General features: G+C 50.4%; 2 protein-coding genes across 9 annotated transcripts in view; both read right to left on the bottom strand.

Annotated features, from left to right (window-relative positions):
• The window catches only part of mctp2b (multiple C2 domains, transmembrane 2b), a 28,452-nt gene extending 20,545 nt beyond the window's left edge, over positions 1-7,907 (bottom strand). For 2 of the 4 annotated variants that reach the window (XM_086190845.1, XM_086190874.1), the window contains exons 1-4: positions 7,775-7,907; positions 4,058-4,613; positions 1,532-1,649; positions 5-147 (exon numbers count right to left, since the gene is read on the bottom strand). In XM_086190845.1, the coding sequence (XP_086046971.1) occupies positions 5-147; positions 1,532-1,649; positions 4,058-4,576 (780 nt within the window). In that variant the 5' untranslated portion in view covers positions 4,577-4,613; positions 7,775-7,907. Of the gene's footprint in view, positions 1-4; positions 148-1,531; positions 1,650-4,057; positions 4,614-7,286; positions 7,310-7,774 lie in introns of those variants that run through there. The other 2 variants (XM_086190854.1, XM_086190864.1) reach the window with 2 other exon arrangements.
• A 3,655-nt stretch (positions 7,908-11,562) lies between these two features.
• Positions 11,563-16,458, bottom strand: part of LOC147269800 (myocyte-specific enhancer factor 2A-like) — a 29,427-nt gene continuing 24,531 nt past the window's right edge. For all 5 annotated transcript variants that reach the window (XM_086190797.1, XM_086190822.1, XM_086190807.1 and 2 more), the window contains 4 exons: positions 15,817-15,971; positions 14,213-14,324; positions 13,382-13,499; positions 11,563-12,370 (listed from right to left, as the gene is read on the bottom strand). In XM_086190797.1, coding sequence (XP_086046923.1) covers positions 12,043-12,370; positions 13,382-13,499; positions 14,213-14,324; positions 15,817-15,971 — 713 coding nt within the window. In that variant the 3' untranslated portion in view covers positions 11,563-12,042. The remainder of the gene's footprint in view (positions 12,371-13,381; positions 13,500-14,212; positions 14,325-15,816; positions 15,972-16,458) is intronic.

The raw sequence follows: 16,458 nt of genomic DNA, 5'->3' as shown, positions 1-16,458 counted from the left end.
CCACCTTGACGTAGAGCCTCTGGGCCAGATCCTTCACAGGTATGGAGACCGTCTCGTTCCATGTGGGGTTCAGGTTTTTATAAACCACTTTGCTCTTGTAGATGGTTTTACCATCCAACTTGAACTTCACGTACGGGTCACTGGTGCCTGAGTGAAATGAGCAAGTACAGGTTTATGTCCTGTCTTGGTTCTGAGGGTTCCATGTCTCGTTAGTGACCCTGGAAAGGGTTTCAGCTGCTGTGTAACAACGTCCAGCTCAAGGGTGGCGTGCGACTTCTCAAGGATCCTCGCTCAGAGCTGCAGATCAATGCTCAGCACATCACCGCTGCAGCCGAGGGCGGCCAAGGCCTCTGATCACGGCTTTCATCTCTGAGAGACTTCACAGCGCTGTGAGACCACAGGCTGCACTTGAGTTAAAAATAAAACAGGCAACAAAGAAGCTAAAAGCAGGCAAAGCAGCACCAGAGACATGGAGACAGAGGCAGGAGGCAGCGATTCTTCAACCTGTCTTTACAAAGAAGTCAGATCTTCACGCGAGCCTCCCCCATCAATCAGGTGTGCTGTGAGCGGCAGCGTCCGTCCTGTGCGGCTCTGGGTATTTTACATTGTGACGTGTTGAGCAATGAGTGTAGCGGGCGGGGCAACACCTGTGTACCCAGACATCGACCAGGAAGAGACCTGGGCCAGTGCTAGACCTGGGCCGGTACTGGACCTGGGTCCTCTCCTGACCTGTACGGTTGCTCTACCTCATTTACCAGCGCTGCGCCCTCCTCTTGCTGCTGGTTGCTCGCTCTTGTCTGCAGCTTCTGGTTATGCAACTGGTTTTCACGTTTATCTTGTATGGACTTTGAGTGGCCCGCTGCAGGATGAGCCGCACACAAATACTCTCGCCTCAGCTCGCCAGATCGCATCTGCTCGTCATTTTATTTTGTCAAACAGCGAACCAGCTGCCAGCACGTAAACTCTACATGTGAGTTTAATCTGACTAAACAGAACAAAAGGTTTTGCTGCTTTTAAAAAAGAAACATCCCATGATGTGACGAAACCAAATAATCCTGCTGCTTGATCCAATGTTCACTGTCTGCATTATCTCCACCCACACCCCCCCCCCCCCCCCACACACACACACACACACGGGTTGTGTAAACACAAAGCCCTGCCATGAATCCCAGATTCAGAGTGTGAGTGCAGGGTGCGGCTCAGACAGGTTCTAATATGCTGGAAAGAATCCGACAGCGGCGACTGTCAGAGCTGCAGGTGACACACACACCTGTGCTGGACTCAGCTGCAGAATTCAAACACACATTCCTGGCTGTCAATCAGGAGTCATGAGGAGTTTCTATGCCTCGAATCCCTTGTTAAGTTAATGCAGGCAAACATGGAGCTATGCTAACACTTCCCACCCACTATCATTCATAATGCTAAGCTAACTAGCCTGGTTCTCAGCATCTCCTAGTTCTAGAGATTATACATCAGTTAGATTGTACCCCCCCCCCCACACACACATACACACACACATGAGCGTTCTCACCACAGCGGTCCCTGATGACCAGGTTCCGTCCTTCCTTCAGGGTGATGGTGAGCAGGAAGGACCTGAGATGATCCCTGTTGTTGTCCGATGCGCCCGCTATCTCGCTGCTCACGTCACTCTGGACAAACACACGGACACAAAGTCATCATTTTGTCCATCAAGATGTTTGTTAATGTCAAATATGCCACAAAAAAGAGGGAGATAATGAAAGCGAAATGCAAGAAGACAATTTTAAAAGGAAATATAACTGCTGGGCCGGGTCTCCTCCGCCAGCAGGCCTCAGGCGCGGCGTCTCAGGCCCAGAGATGCTGAGATTAGCAGGTCGTGACCCAGGATTCATTACTCAACTTGACAATACCACAGAATAATGACGTATCTTCATTGTGATGCCCATGTTAGAGTGCCAGAAATCAAGCAGTATAAAAGCACACGAGAACTGTCTATTACTGCGAATCTGGGATATTTTCTTGGGGGGGGGGGGGGGGCAGCTGTGTGCCTCCTGTCCATGTTTCAGAGTATTAAAGCACTAAAAGCCCTCAAACCCAAACACCTGCTCCCAGCCTCCCCCTCCAGAGTCCAACACATGCCAGAACCCCCACCTCGCGTCCACACCAACTCACTTACTTGCTGGTTGTCTTTGTCTTTCAACACGTAACCGTGGTAATCATGATCAAACTGAGGACACACACACACACACACACACACACACACACACATACACACACACACACACACACACACACTTGGATCTCACACCGCATACCTGAAGAAGGTTTTGACAAAATCAGAGTTTCAGTCGCTGACCTGCCACAGGTTCAAGAACCGTTTCAGCTCCAGCCACAAATCCTCTGTGGGCTTATTAAACATTCCTGTATCCCGCCGCTGAGCACCGGCGCACCAGAGAGCAGAGGCAGAAACACTCCTGCTCTGATCGGTCCAAGTACCAACACCGCAAGTGTTTTCCTCAATGACACGCAAGCTTCATCTCGTGCTTGAAAAAATAGGACGACGAGGAAATTATTCCAAGAGTCCAACAGCGTCCAGGGCGTCATGAGTCATTGACTGAAAAACATCTGGGGACTGAAGATTCTCCAGGTGAGGGTTCAGAAGGAACCTTTGATGAGACCCGGCTGTCCAGGACAGTCGTGGGACCCCAACCTTTAATACTTTCCTGGAGACAGTTTGTCTCTGCTTCATCTCCCCTTAATAAGTTTCTCAGGAATGAAGACAGACGGTCCTTTTTACTGAGTGTGTCACAGTGTTTTAGATTCTCTGATTTGGTCTCGTAGTGTTTCAGGTCTGAGGTGCCGAGTGAGGACTTGAAAAGTAAAGAACAAATTTGGGTGACGAATCGATCGACTCTGAAACAAAAAAGACGAAATATTTTGGACCCCGACGGCTGCGACTGCGTCCTCTCATCTTAAAAATCAACACATTGGCAAGAAACCTGGAGGTGGACCACAGGTGAGCAGCCGCCTCGGAGAGAGAACACGACCTCTTACCCACTTTAACATGGACCGGGTCATCAGGTCATGATGTCACTGTCAGGTTTGGCACAGGAAGTAAACAAGAGCAGTTAAAAAAAACCTGATATCACACATTCACCATCGAGCGTTCACTCGACAAAATCTGAAGCTGCAAACTGGAGAACTACGCTGAACCTGACGACTCCCACAACCAATGAAAAATGACGAAAGACACTGTAAATCTACTTCCTGAGTTTCCATCGTCGTCTGGCGTTCCTGGCGTGCGCCTGAGTGCAGCTGCGTGTTTTCCTGATGCGTTCATCCGCCTCATCAAGACTGGTGTACATACACCTGCTCCCTCAGCTCACTGCCCCCTAGTGTCCATGAGGTGGAACAAAAGCTCTAATTATTTCTGGTGAAGATATTTCCAATAAGCATTCATGTTCTAAAAATAAAATCAATATTCATGGTAACTACCAGCTAAAATGAGTTACGAAAGTCGCAAGAAAAAAGCAGACCATGTGTCCAGATGTCTCTGATGTTCATGACCACGCAGGAAGTCCCCAGCTCAGCGCTGCTCTTCCTGCTCCTCAAGCGCGCGACAACAGTCAGCTCACAAACATCTCAGAAGGAATGCTGACACAGAGCATTGCCAGAGGCGGTGTTTCTGACGGGACGTCTGATGAAGTGATTTATAAAACGCCTTCCCTCCTAAATGTGACAATTCCAGTTCAGCACCAACCCAAACGCACATCCGTGTGCATGCGACGCTGCAACGCCATGTCAACAAACTCAAAGCTGAGTACAAACACACACACACAACCTCCTACGTCTCATCCATGTGTCAACAACGCTGTACCTTTGTAGATCCTGAGCTAACACACCCGACACCCGACACCCGACACCAGCAGGTGATCGATACAACAGCCCGTCAGCTGGAAGCTCCTGCCTCCTCCGGCCCTGAGAGCGACTCTCCTCCTGGCCGTCGGAGGCAAACATCCCCTGTGCAGTGATGACTGCTACTTGCCTGAGTACTACTGTAAATATGCAGCGCCGGTACCTGGTAGTTGTCCGCGGACGCATCCACAGGGGCGGGCTCGCCGCTGTAGACCGTCATCATCTCGGGCAGCGCCAGCTCCTCGGGCTCCATGCCGCGAGACACCACGTAGTTTAGTTCCAGGGAGTTTTTCTGCTCCTCACACACAGACTCCTGCGAGGAAGCCCAGTCTGTGCAGTCCGCAGGTACGCTCAGTCTATGTTCACTCCTCCCAACACCTCCTCCAGCCACACCCACCTGCAGGCCACTCCCACCTTCTCTCAGTCCTCGAGCCGGCTTGACGAGTGGCGTGGATGGGCTGCTGTGGCTGGGAGTGTTGTATTGTTGCAGGTGTGTGCTGGAGGACACGCGCGGGTACTCCGGCATCATGTCCCTCATGTCAGGAACCGAGGAGCTCATCCGGTGGTCCATGGCGTGCTCCAGGTGGAGCACCGACTTGCTTGGTCTCTTCTTGCCCCGCCGGAGGCTTGGCAGCATCTTCCTGCGGAGATGGTGCAGCACGCCTGGCTTTTTGGAGTCCATGATGGGAGGGAGGTTAGAGTCCCGACATCAGTGGCTGCTGCGGCAACAAGACCAGACAGAGAGAGGAATCAGGACCAGAGTCGCCCAGTCATCACCGTGAGACTTCCACCCGCCAGAAGCTGTGCTGTCAACAGAAGCGTTGCGACACTGACGGCTGTTGCAACGCTTCTGTTGACCGTCCCCTCTCAGTCTTGTTCAACGTGTGACGAGGTTTCCTGGTTGTGTTGTGGTGAGTTTTTTCATCGCTGAAATTCACTTCAGCCAGGTGAGTTACCGTCACGAGTCACGGCGCGATGGAATGACCCCGTCACCCTGACCTTTCACCTTTCACCCTGAGTGTGAGCCGGTTCCCGCAAGGAGACATTGGGTTAACAACAATAGGAGAGATGTACAGCAATTAAACATGTTCAAAAATCCTCTGGTGGCGAGCGGGAAAGACGCTCTCAGTGGAGGGAAGCCGGTTGCCCCGGTCGATTCCACGCCAGCTGCTGAAGAGCCTGGATTTACAGGCACGACTAGATGATGATGAAAAGAAGAGTGAAAACAGGGTTGTGAGCAGACCAACAAGGGGTAACAAGGGGCAACACAGGGTAGCATGGGGTAACAGGGCATCACGGGGTAACAGGGCAACACAGGGTAGCATGGGGTAACAGGGCAACACAGGGCAACACGGGGTAACATGGCAACACAGGGTAACACGGGGTAACAGGGCATCACGGGGTAACAGGGCAACACAGGGTAGCATGGGGTAACAGGGCAACACAGGGCAACACGGGGTAACAGGGCAACACGGAGTAACAGGGCAACACAAGGTAACATGTCAACACAGGGCAACACAGGGTAGCATGGGGTAACAGGGCAACACAGGGTAACATGGCAAAACAGGGTAACACGGGGTAACAGGGCAACACGGGGTAGCATGGGGTAACAGGGCAACACGGGGTAACAGGGCAACACGGAGTAACAGGGCAACATAAGGTAACATGTCAACACAGGGCAACACGGGGTAACAGGGCAACACAGGGCAACACAGGGTAACAGGGCAACACAGGGTAGCATGGGGTAACAGGGCAACACAAGGTAACATGGCAACACAGGGTAGCATGGGGTAACAGGGCATCACAGGGTAGCATGGGGTAACAGGGCAACACAGGGTAGCATGGGGTAACAGGGCAACACAAGGTAACATGGCAACACAGGGTAGCATGGGGTAACAGGGCATCACAGGGTAGCATGGGGTAACAGGGCAACACAGGGCAACACAGGGTAACAGGGCAACACAGGGTAGCATGGCAACACAGGGTAGCATGGGGTAACAGGGCATCACAGGGTAGCATGGGGTAACAGGGCAACACGGGGTAACACAGGGTAACAGGGCATCACAGGGTAGCATGGGGTAACAGGGCATCACAGGGTAGCATGGGGTAACAGGGCAACACAGGGCAACACAGGGTAACAGGGCAACACAGGGTGGCATGGCAACACAGGGTAGCATGGGGTAACAGGGCATCACAGGGTAGCATGGGGTAACAGGGCAACACGGGGTAACAGGGCAACACAGGGTAGCATGGGGTAACAGGGCATCACAGGGTAGCATAGGGTAACATGGCATCACAGGGTAGCATGGGGTAACAGGGCATCACAGGGTAGCATGGGGTAACAGGGCAACACGGGGTAACAGGGCAACACAGGGTAGCATGGGGTAACAGGGCAACACGGGGTAGCATGGGGTAACAGGGCAACACAGGGTAACATGGCAACACAGGGTAGCATGGGGTAACAGGGCAACACAAGGTAACATGGCAACACAGGGTAGCATGGGGTAACAGAGCAACACGGGGTAACACAGGAAAGAAAGAGAGAGAGACAGAGAGAGAGAGAGACAGACAGAAAGACACACAGAGAGGGGGGGGGCTTCCATCACATTGATATCAGGCAGCAACAATCGATCATCGAAGGAAAATCAGTCCTCATTGATTCGACTGATTGGTGAGGACTGCTCGTTAAATGCAGAGGTCTCTTCTAGACCAGGACTGCCCAAGGCTCTGGTCTCTGCTGCGTCTCACGTTTCTGCCGTCCCTGTGGACTCCTGCAGATCCAGATCCTGGTGATTCTGAGGACTAAACCGTGAATGGATCAATCAGCAGATGAACCATTCACAATGGTGATGCCTTGTCCCTGATCAGCAGGAGACCAGTCAAAACTGGTTTGAAGCCAACAGAGTTTGTGTGAACAGACAAGGTCCACTGGTGCTGATGGAGGCCTGGTGCTGACACCAGTGACGCTGATAAGACCCCCCCCCCCCCCCCCCCCCCATGTACACAAACACAGTGAAGGCCGGGTCTCACCGGGGGAGTTCAGGGACGACCTGAGGGGCGGGGAAAGGGGACGCCCACCCCCATCAGACAGGAGTGATGAAACTGAACTGTATCATGAACTGGAGTACGCAGGCAGTACTGCATGAATGCAGTACTTCAGCCATTGTGATTACACGTTTGTTTCTGGGCCCAGAACAACACACGGGCTGTCCTTTTAACACCTTCTCTGACGTCACTCAAGCCAAACTGTCGTGCATCACAAAGCAAAACTCTGCTGCCTGATGAGGAGAAACCAAAGACACAAACGAAGGAACTCTTCAGTTTCAGGCGGTTTTTGTTTACCTCACAAAGACAAAATGATTTCTGGAAACTTTCAGAAAAGTCTGACGGACCGAAACACAAGACGACGATGACGTTGCTGATGACTTTCTTCTTCTGCTGGCGGCTGAGTTGAGCAACAACCGCGCAGCTCCGGCGTGTCAGAACAAGAAGGAACCCGCTTCCTGAGCCCCGAACACACACACACACACACACACACACACACACACACACACACACACACACACACACACACATATATAACGATGTGTGTGTATTACGTCACGACCTTGTGCTGCTCGAGGTGGTTTTGAGTAAAATCATTTTTAAAGTTTCACTCAAGTTTCCTCAGAGACGCAGCAGATGAACCTGCAGGGACGATCTCGCCTCGAGACTCAAACACCGCGACAGTTGGGGGCGCGTGCGCATCCTAATAAGACCAAACAGACTCAACGCGGCCCGGGAGCTCACCTGGAAGCGTTTTGACAAGAAAGCGGCTCACCTGAGCGAGCTGCCCCCCCAGGTAACCAAGCGTGCCCCCCCCCCCCCCCCCAGCTCTTACCTGGGTGGTAAAAACGTCGGTGCGGAGTTTCCAGGTCCCGCGGGGCTGCGGACCATCACGGAGATGAGCGACTCAAACCTGCGGCGCCCGGACACTTCCTCTTCCATATCTACCATCTAACTGTAAGTACAGAGGCACTCAATCAGTCAGCTTCCGGTCTGTTTCAAAATAAGTGCCGCTTCAGTGAGCCTCTCTGTAGCTGTTTCATTTATTGAGTTCATGTTCATCGCAGCTCATCTGTTTGTTGCTCTTTGTTATTTTTAGTGAATAAAAGGATCCAGCATGATTCAAACCAGCCTGAGCCCTCCTGATCAGAACAACTTCACATCTCATAGAACAGGTTTATTCTGGAACCGCGTGACCCCCCCCCCCCTGGAATGTGGGTGGGGAGCCATTATACTCTTTACATCTTTACATCAAACCTCCCTGATGTTTCCTTCCTCCCAGCAGCGCCCAGGCCCGTTAACCACAACCCACAACTGGTTGGGGTTCTGGAGCGGCTGTGGTATTAACATGAATCATTTAGCAGAGATGAACAGCGAATAATAAAATGTCCATCATTGTGATATTTCAGTGGAGTGGTTGTTTATTTTGAATGAAAACAACACACTGCTCAGACAAAAGTCATGGCAACAGGAACTCAAGGAGAAGGTCGTCCCTCTGTGTCCCTGCACCAAACAGAAAAGCAGAGTTTAAAAGGAGCTTTGCATCTGGTTTCGTGATCCAACCGAGCGTGAGCTCACGTCTGCCACGCGCCAGCGCCGCGACCTGCGCATTTTGATCTGTTCGTCGCTGTTAAATCAAAGCAAAATCAAAGTTTGGAGCTGCAGAGTCGACGGTGCGTCAAGGCTGCCGAGGCCTTCACCAGACGGTGCACCGGCAGCAGCGGCTGATGAAGGCCAGAAGGAGCGTCTGGTGAACTTGCTGAACCGCTGCTCGCACGCCAGAGCCGACACACTGCACCTTTACATGGAGGCGGGGTTGAACTCGCTGTTAGGTAGAGTGACTGTCCAGCAACTGAAGGGTTGCTGAACCCTGATGGCGCTGCGACGGACTGGTGACCCGTCCAGGGTGAACATCGCCTCTCACCCAATGACCACTGGGGTATAAACACCTTTACTTTATAAGGCGCCACTCGAGGTCATCGTGCAACAAATCAAGAAAACGTTTAAAACAAACTTCAAGTGAAAGCAGACGTTGAAGAGTTTGCAACAGAACAACAGAAAGAGGAACATCAACGCCTAAACAAGTGCGATGGAGTCGCTGCTCCTGATGTCAGGGGGACGGGGCAGAGCGGCTGAAGGCTCTGGAGCCCCCCTGGTGGACAGATGGGGGGGCACTGACGTGTAGGAGGTCAGAGGTATGGAGGAGTGAGGTTATGAACGGCCTTGAATGTTCGGAGGAGGAATTTATAGTCGATGCGGGTAGAAATCCCTCCCTGTGGTCGTTAGTCTTGACACGCTCGTTCTCTGGGACAGTTTGTTAGAAACCCCAGCTGACGAAGCTTCATCTCGACGTCGTGGCCTCACGCTGAGCTCCAGCTGACGTCTCCTGACTCCATTCCTCAAGCTTCTGCTGGCCGCGTCCGTCCTCAGGCCACGCACCTCTCTAAACGCTCTTTCATCCCCTCAGATGTCTCAGCTCATTTCTGGACAAGGAGCTTCTGTTTCAGGATTTTGTCGACTTTGCGCTTGACACCATCACCTGGAGCGGTTTGAAGCTGTTCCCCTAAAGTCACTTGAAACCACCAGTGTGCACACAGATGACAATGATGATGTCACACCAGCGACTGTTAGAGGAACTTTCTGCTGCAGTCAGATCCTTTTCCTCCTGGTGGCTCACAGACAATCAATCTCTTGTTCTACCACAGAACACAAAACGCAGCTGAAGTACACCAGAACACACTTTAATCACAAAGATATTCAAGTCCCTGGACTCTCCTGAGTGGCAGCTGGGAGGCGTCACCTTGAGTCAGGCGTCACATCATCATTCATCAAATAAACCTGCTTGGTCAATCACAGGGGAAAACATCAAACGGCTTGCGGTGACCTGTGAGCCGTCCTGGCACTGAAGGAAATCCCCCTCAAGTCACAGCGGCTCACGCCTCTCCGGGGTGTAGGTGGCCTCGCTTCCTTTGCAACGCTCCAGAAACCACTTGACTAAACCACCAGAGAGTTGCAAACTGCTGCTAAACCCTAACAACAGAAAGGTTGCAGCAGCAAACACGTGAGTTCTTCTTCTTCAGACGCTCAGTCAGCTCCCCTCTGACGGAGGCAGCAGCGACCGACAAGGTGTTACGATGCTTGGCGCCGCAGTTCACCTGAATGAGTCGTTCACCTCAGCAGCGAGGGGAGTCGAGGAGGTCACACAAACCCGATGTCCTCACAGCTGCTACACACCGGCACTCAAGGATGTACTGACAAGTATTTGGTGGTCAGAGGTCACCCTCCCTTTATTACATAGAAGTTCTTTATGTACCAACAGGTAAACTAGCAGTCGGTTTGAATGTACTACCGCAATACTTGGGGATTTATAAAGTATAATTTTAAGTTTAGAAGAACTTTGACGACACAATTCTCCCTTCACCTTCAGAAGAAATGAACATAATACCAGTTTAATGTACTTCTAGAACACTTCTTCAATTCTACTAGCAGTACAGAAGTTATGTAATACTGGTGCACTTTCTGAAGGATTCTTTAGGTGTTATGTGTAGTAAAGAGTACATTTTACATGTAGGTTTTATTTTGTACAGTAAGTTCACTACAAATGTATATACAGATATGTGTATACAGCTAATGTACTGGTTTTATACTTCTAACACACTTTTTAGTATGTAAAAGTACACTTTTATATTGAAAATGCACCCTCTTTTATTTTAAATCATCGCTATGAAGTGAACTATGAAGTCTCCTCGTGATTTCTTGTACTCCCCACGTTTTCTCAGATGTGATGATTCACTGTTCAGTCTCAGCAACGACAAACATCTGACGCATGACTCACTCACTCACACACACACTCACTCACACACACACACACACACACACACACACACACACACACACACACGGTGGTCATGTGTTGGTAGGGTGTGATTCTCTGATTAATTAAACATATTTCATCTCATCCTACATGACCTCGTCCACCTTCCACCTTCATATTTCCTGGTCTAGTTTCAGGTCCGTCAGGGGACTCCAGGGGTTCGCTCACTCTCCATCTGTCAGCAGGTACGTTACATCTTCACTCACCTGGACAGAAAATGAGCGTAGAAGGAGCCAAGATGGTTCCGCTACCAGCCACTAGGGGGCAGTTGCAGCCTCTCCACATGTGCCATCATGTTACAGAGGCATGAAGCAGACCTGGGTTACCTTTGACATCTCCGCTGCCCCTCAGGTCCTCTGGTAGAAAACCCAACAGACTTGAACTTCTGTGCCTGTCACGCTTGTTGGTTCAGTGGAGACATGGACCAGTGGGTCTGGACCAGTGGGTCTGGACCAGTGGGGTCTGGAGCTCATCAGAGTGAACAATGTCACCTGTTCATGACGAAAGCTGTCTCGGCCTCCTGAGCCACTCTGATCCAACTATGTTTGTGTTCCGTTGTGTTTGTGTTCCGTTGTGTTCTGCGGTTCTCTTCCATCTGAGCCCCACACACCTATCAAGGTGCTGCACCTTCACTCAACACCCACTAGGAGATAAAGAATGCCTGTAACTATGGCAACAAGAGCAGTTTGGTTGCTGTGATGGTGCGAGACACAACAGACACAACAACAGTGTATAGTTACACCAAAAGAGATATATATTAAAGATAATATATACAAAACAATAGACATATTTTGGTAGAACATAGAGAACAAGTGTTCATGGCTTCCAGTTGTCCTTCTGGGATACAAAGACTCAACGGTAAGAAGAGCTCGCCGCTCGGCTGATCCGGTTGGTAGGAGGGACGAGGAGGACAGCGTGGAGGGATTATTGCTCTCATGTTGGACTCGTTTCAACCCTGAGAAGATCAGCAATGAAACCCCAGAAGCCTAAATCGTGAGCTTCGTCTGTCCTGCGCTGCGTCCCACCGGGTCACAGAACCGCTGACTGTTCTGGCGTCGGCCCCGAGCCACCCGCCTGTGATGCTGAGATGATTCCTAGTTATAAAGTACCGCGGACGGAACATCTGACGATAAATTAAGAAGAGTAAGAGAGCACGTCAATCAAATCATTTGTATAACAGAGTCCCTCCTGCGTTTGCCTGCTGGTTCCTGGTCATGTGACGCCAGCGCCTACGTCACCCAGCTGTCCAGTCGCACCCGCTTCACCGTCGGACTCCCCTGTCCATCCGCGCCACTCACCGGGAGCGAGTTGAGGTCCAGCGGCCGGCACTGCTGCTCCTCCCTGTCGCTGCCGCCATCACTGCAGGAGGAGCTGACGCTGTCGCCAGGAGACCTGCCCAGCTCTGTTCTACTGGATGAGGAGGCGCGAGGAAGAGGATGAGGAAGAGGCTGCGGCACATACCCGGACTGGCTGAAGTGTTCGCGGGGCGGGGAGATGGGCTCAGCCTTGATGTCGATGTCATGGTTGGTGGTGATGGAGAGATTAGAGCTGGCAGAGCTGCAGACGGACAGAGATGGAGGAGGATGAAGGTCCTGGCTGTGGGACAATGGCGCCACCTAGAGACTAAAACACTGCAAGTATTTCTTTTCTCTGTAGAACGGCCAGCACTGAAGTAGAATTTCACACCTGTTACTTCCTTCTGAAGCAAAGGATTTAATCAGTTCTTCCTCCAGACAGAAGTTTCCATCAAGTCATTAGTAGTAGTAGTAGTGCTAGTAGTACTAGTAGTAATAGTAGTAGTAGTAGTACAATATACAATTCTACAATTTCATTTAGCAGATGCTTGAGACATGAGACGTGCAACACAAGCAAGAATTTGGACCGGAGGGAGAAACCTTAGGAAGCATGACAAAGTGCTTCAAGTTGATGGCTGCAGGTGCTGCCATCTAGTGGCAGAAGAAGTGACAGGTTGTTTTTGTTTTTGTTTTTTTTAATATAATTTAAGCCAGAAGAGGAGCTTTGAGTTTGCTTCTGGATCGTCTGCAGAGGCTTAAACGTCCACCCTGCCTGCTAGGAGAGAGCTGCAGTGGTCGATGATGACATCACAAGGGCCTGCACCAGAAGAGGTGTGGCTTGTTCAGTCAGGTGGGGTCTGATCCTCCTGGTGTCATAGAGGGCGTATCGACAAGATCGAGCAACGAGGCCACGTGAACCTTAAAGGTGAGCTGGTCATCAATCACGATGTGAATCGAGCAGAGCGCTGATCTGTGGTTGACAGTTGTGTCCTCAGGTGGAGAAGACAGGAGAGGCTGAGTGACGTCAGCGTAGCAGTGGTAGGAGAGGCTAGTAGTGGTAGTAGTACTAGTAGTAGTATTATCAGCATTAGTCTAACATTAGAATTTATCTGAATTAAATCAAAATTAAAAGATTCTTTATTTCTCTTGCGAAAAACTTTAATTTCAGGGGAAACATGTCAATGAATAAGAAACACTTTGTCAAGGAAAACTACTCATTGTTGGTTCAACTAGTTCAACTGGTCATAAGAGTATGAACTAGTTAGCTGCTTACCTGAGTGATCCCAGCTGCTGCTGTGTAGGCGGCGGCGGCGGCCATGCTGCCATGGAGCCTAATGATGGTCCGGCAGGGGAGCTGAAGCCCGACAGCTCGCTGCTGTTCATGGAGAAATCTGACGAGGAAACAAGCAGCCTGATGACTCGTGAAGCAGAGCGGCGTCCAGTTATCAGAAGGAAGAACCGGGTTTTATTCTACACGCATGACGTCACATTCATGTCGAGGGCAGACGTGTTTGTCATCATTAACCAGATCAACACTCCATCAACACACAAACAGGTGAATCACTGTGATGAGTCGACAGGTGAGTGACTCCTTCAGTCTGGTCGAGAGCTCCAGAACATCTGAGCCACCAGAACTCACAGTACTGCTCTCTAGTAATACTGAAACATTACAGCACAGAAGTCCATCCCTCCATCTTCTCCCTCTCCTCCTGTTCAGGGTGGTGGGGGTGGAGCCTATCCCAGCAGCCTTCCCCCTGGACAGGTCACCAGTCCATGGCAGGGCCAACACATAGAGACAGACAACCATTGGCTCTCCCAGCCACACCTACGGTCAATTTAGAGTCTGGATTAACCTGGTCCCTCTTGATGTCTTTGGACTGTGGAGGAAGCTGGAGTACCAGAGAGAACCCAGCAGGAACAGGGACTCAAACCCGGAACCTCCTTGCTGTGAGGCGACAGTGATGACCACTGCACCACGGTGCCGCCCCGACAGCATGGAAGGGAAAACCTATAATTTATTTATTTTTTTTAAAAAGACTGGACCTCAGGAACATCAAGGATTTGATTCCGCAGAGCAATGAGAGGTAAAGGGACATTCAGGTACCATTGTTGTAGGCGGAGCTGAAGCCGGCGTAGACGAGACTCTGGGGAGGGAGACTTGGAGAGGTGATGGAGACCACCGGAGTGGACAGAGGCTGACTGGACCTCTGCTCCCCCTGAAACGGCCCAGAAAACATCATGTGAGTGAACTGCAATGCCCTTTCCAACCACATGGTGTCAGTAGCAACTCAGAAATATGAGCAGGGAGACGCCGCTGCCTCCAACCTGGCTCATCCCTGCTCACTAATATCTTAGATTGTTACACTCTCCCGGTTTTCCAGCACAGGTTCTCCAGCACAGGTTCTCCAGCACAGGTTCTCCAGCACAGGTTCTCCAGGACGTGCTGATGCTCAGCATCCAGACCAGCACAAACTGACCAGGCAAGGTTTAGTATCATGAGCCACTTGAAATAAACCACCCGGCTCAAAAACCTAACCACCCATTAACCTGCAAGTTAGATCAATGAAGGTAATGAACAAACCAGGAGAGACTAACTGGGAAATCACTGCCTCAATCTGTCCCAGTGTCCCACTCACAGGCCGGCTGAGCTCATCCTCTGCAGGGGGAACAGTTGACCAGAACATTGATTATTGATGGTGTTTGCTGCTGAAGTCAGGAGAGTCTGACTCTACCACAGTAACCAGATTTAGGGCAGAAACAAAGGCATCGTTTCCCCCTGACAACAAGGGGAGGAGGTCATGGGGATGAAGGTTGGAGAAACGCTGGACACCGACTGGTTTCTCCCTGCTATGGGAGGTTCATGTCAGTTTCTCTCTTTGACTTTGTGAAGAATTTACATCGGAAGAGTAAAGTCATCATTTATTCACATCATGCTCTCAAAACTCCTAATACCACTTTAGAAATGAACGATGAAGTTTACCAAGACTTAAGCTCGCCTTTTGCTAGCCCTAAGCTAGCCTTGAGCTAGTGAGCTAGTTATCTCGACTAGATGCTGAGAGAATCAGGAGCTACTAAACTTCTCTTACCTCAGTTGCCACCTGTAACTCGGATGCTACATGCTGTGAAAACCACGTTTGCATGTAAATGATATATTATAGTGATAATACTAATGACAACACTAACAATTAGTAACAGTAGGACTAATTCTAGTTTAACTTTAACTTTTTCTGAGTCACCATAATTGTTTAAAGTAATTTCAACCTTTTTTCGGTGATGGATGAACTCGGGGTCTAAGGAGAGGTTAAACAGCTCCGCGATTAATCGAGCGATTAGACTACAACTCATAAGATGTTCAGCAAGTACACGCTGGGTTCTTGCAGCGCGGCCTTTTACATCATGACGCACGTTGACAATGACATTTATAGGCTTATTGATATCAACGTAGCGTATGTGCCAGTTATAGTTACGTTGTAGAATCATCTGGCGTTGGTAGCAAACATGGTTTGAGTCTATATGCTGCTCTGCCCTCTAGTGGCCAGCTGTCACTTAACCGATCTTTGAATGTTGCAAAGTTGAATGTTCTCATGAAGCTTTCAAGAATCCCACCGTATTTTGTGCTTTGCAATGAAGAAAACAAACGTATCTGAAGAAAGAGAAGAGTCTGGAGTTTCATGTAACACACACACACACACACACACACGTACGTACCAGTGGCGGCATCATCCCTTTAGACTGGGGGATGACCACGTGAAGGTCTGCTTTGCGGCTACTGGGGGGCAGGCTGGTCCTGGGGGGAGGAGGAGATTTGGGTGGGATCATCTTTCCAAGGCTGCTTCCACCGGGTGAGCCCATGAAGCCATTGACTACACACACACACACACACACACACACACACACACACACGCACGCACACACACACACACACACACACACACACACACACACACATTGTTTTAGAAGGGTTATTTCTAGAGCCTCTTACATTCCTCCAAAGACACATTTGGACAGTGTTTTCAAACTGTTCTGGATCCACTAAATCAACGGGACTCTGACTGCAGGAGGACTTCTGTATTATACAGGAGGAACGCTGAATAATTCATCTTTGCTTTCTCTTGACATTACATAACGAGTGTTGATAGGAGACATGCTGCTGTGGAGGGAGACGACAGGATGACGGGCCGAAGAAGAGGTGGGAGGTGCCTCCAGAGCCAGTGGGGGGCAGATTGGCTGTAACATTCACTCAGTACTGCGTGACTTCCAATGAGGAAGAAGAGACTAATAAACTAGTGAATGGAAGTAGGGAGGTCAAAGGTCAGATTTGGCTGTTTGAGCACCGGAAATGTCACTCCC

This window comes from Aulostomus chinensis, chromosome 2 (assembly GCF_037954235.1).
Source record: "Aulostomus chinensis isolate RoL2024-O1b breed Wild chromosome 2, RoL_Achi_v1.0, whole genome shotgun sequence".
Lineage (NCBI taxonomy): Eukaryota > Metazoa > Chordata > Actinopteri > Syngnathiformes > Aulostomidae > Aulostomus > Aulostomus chinensis.
The sequence above is the reverse complement of the archived record's forward strand: the minus strand, read 5'-3'. Positions and strand labels throughout refer to the sequence as shown.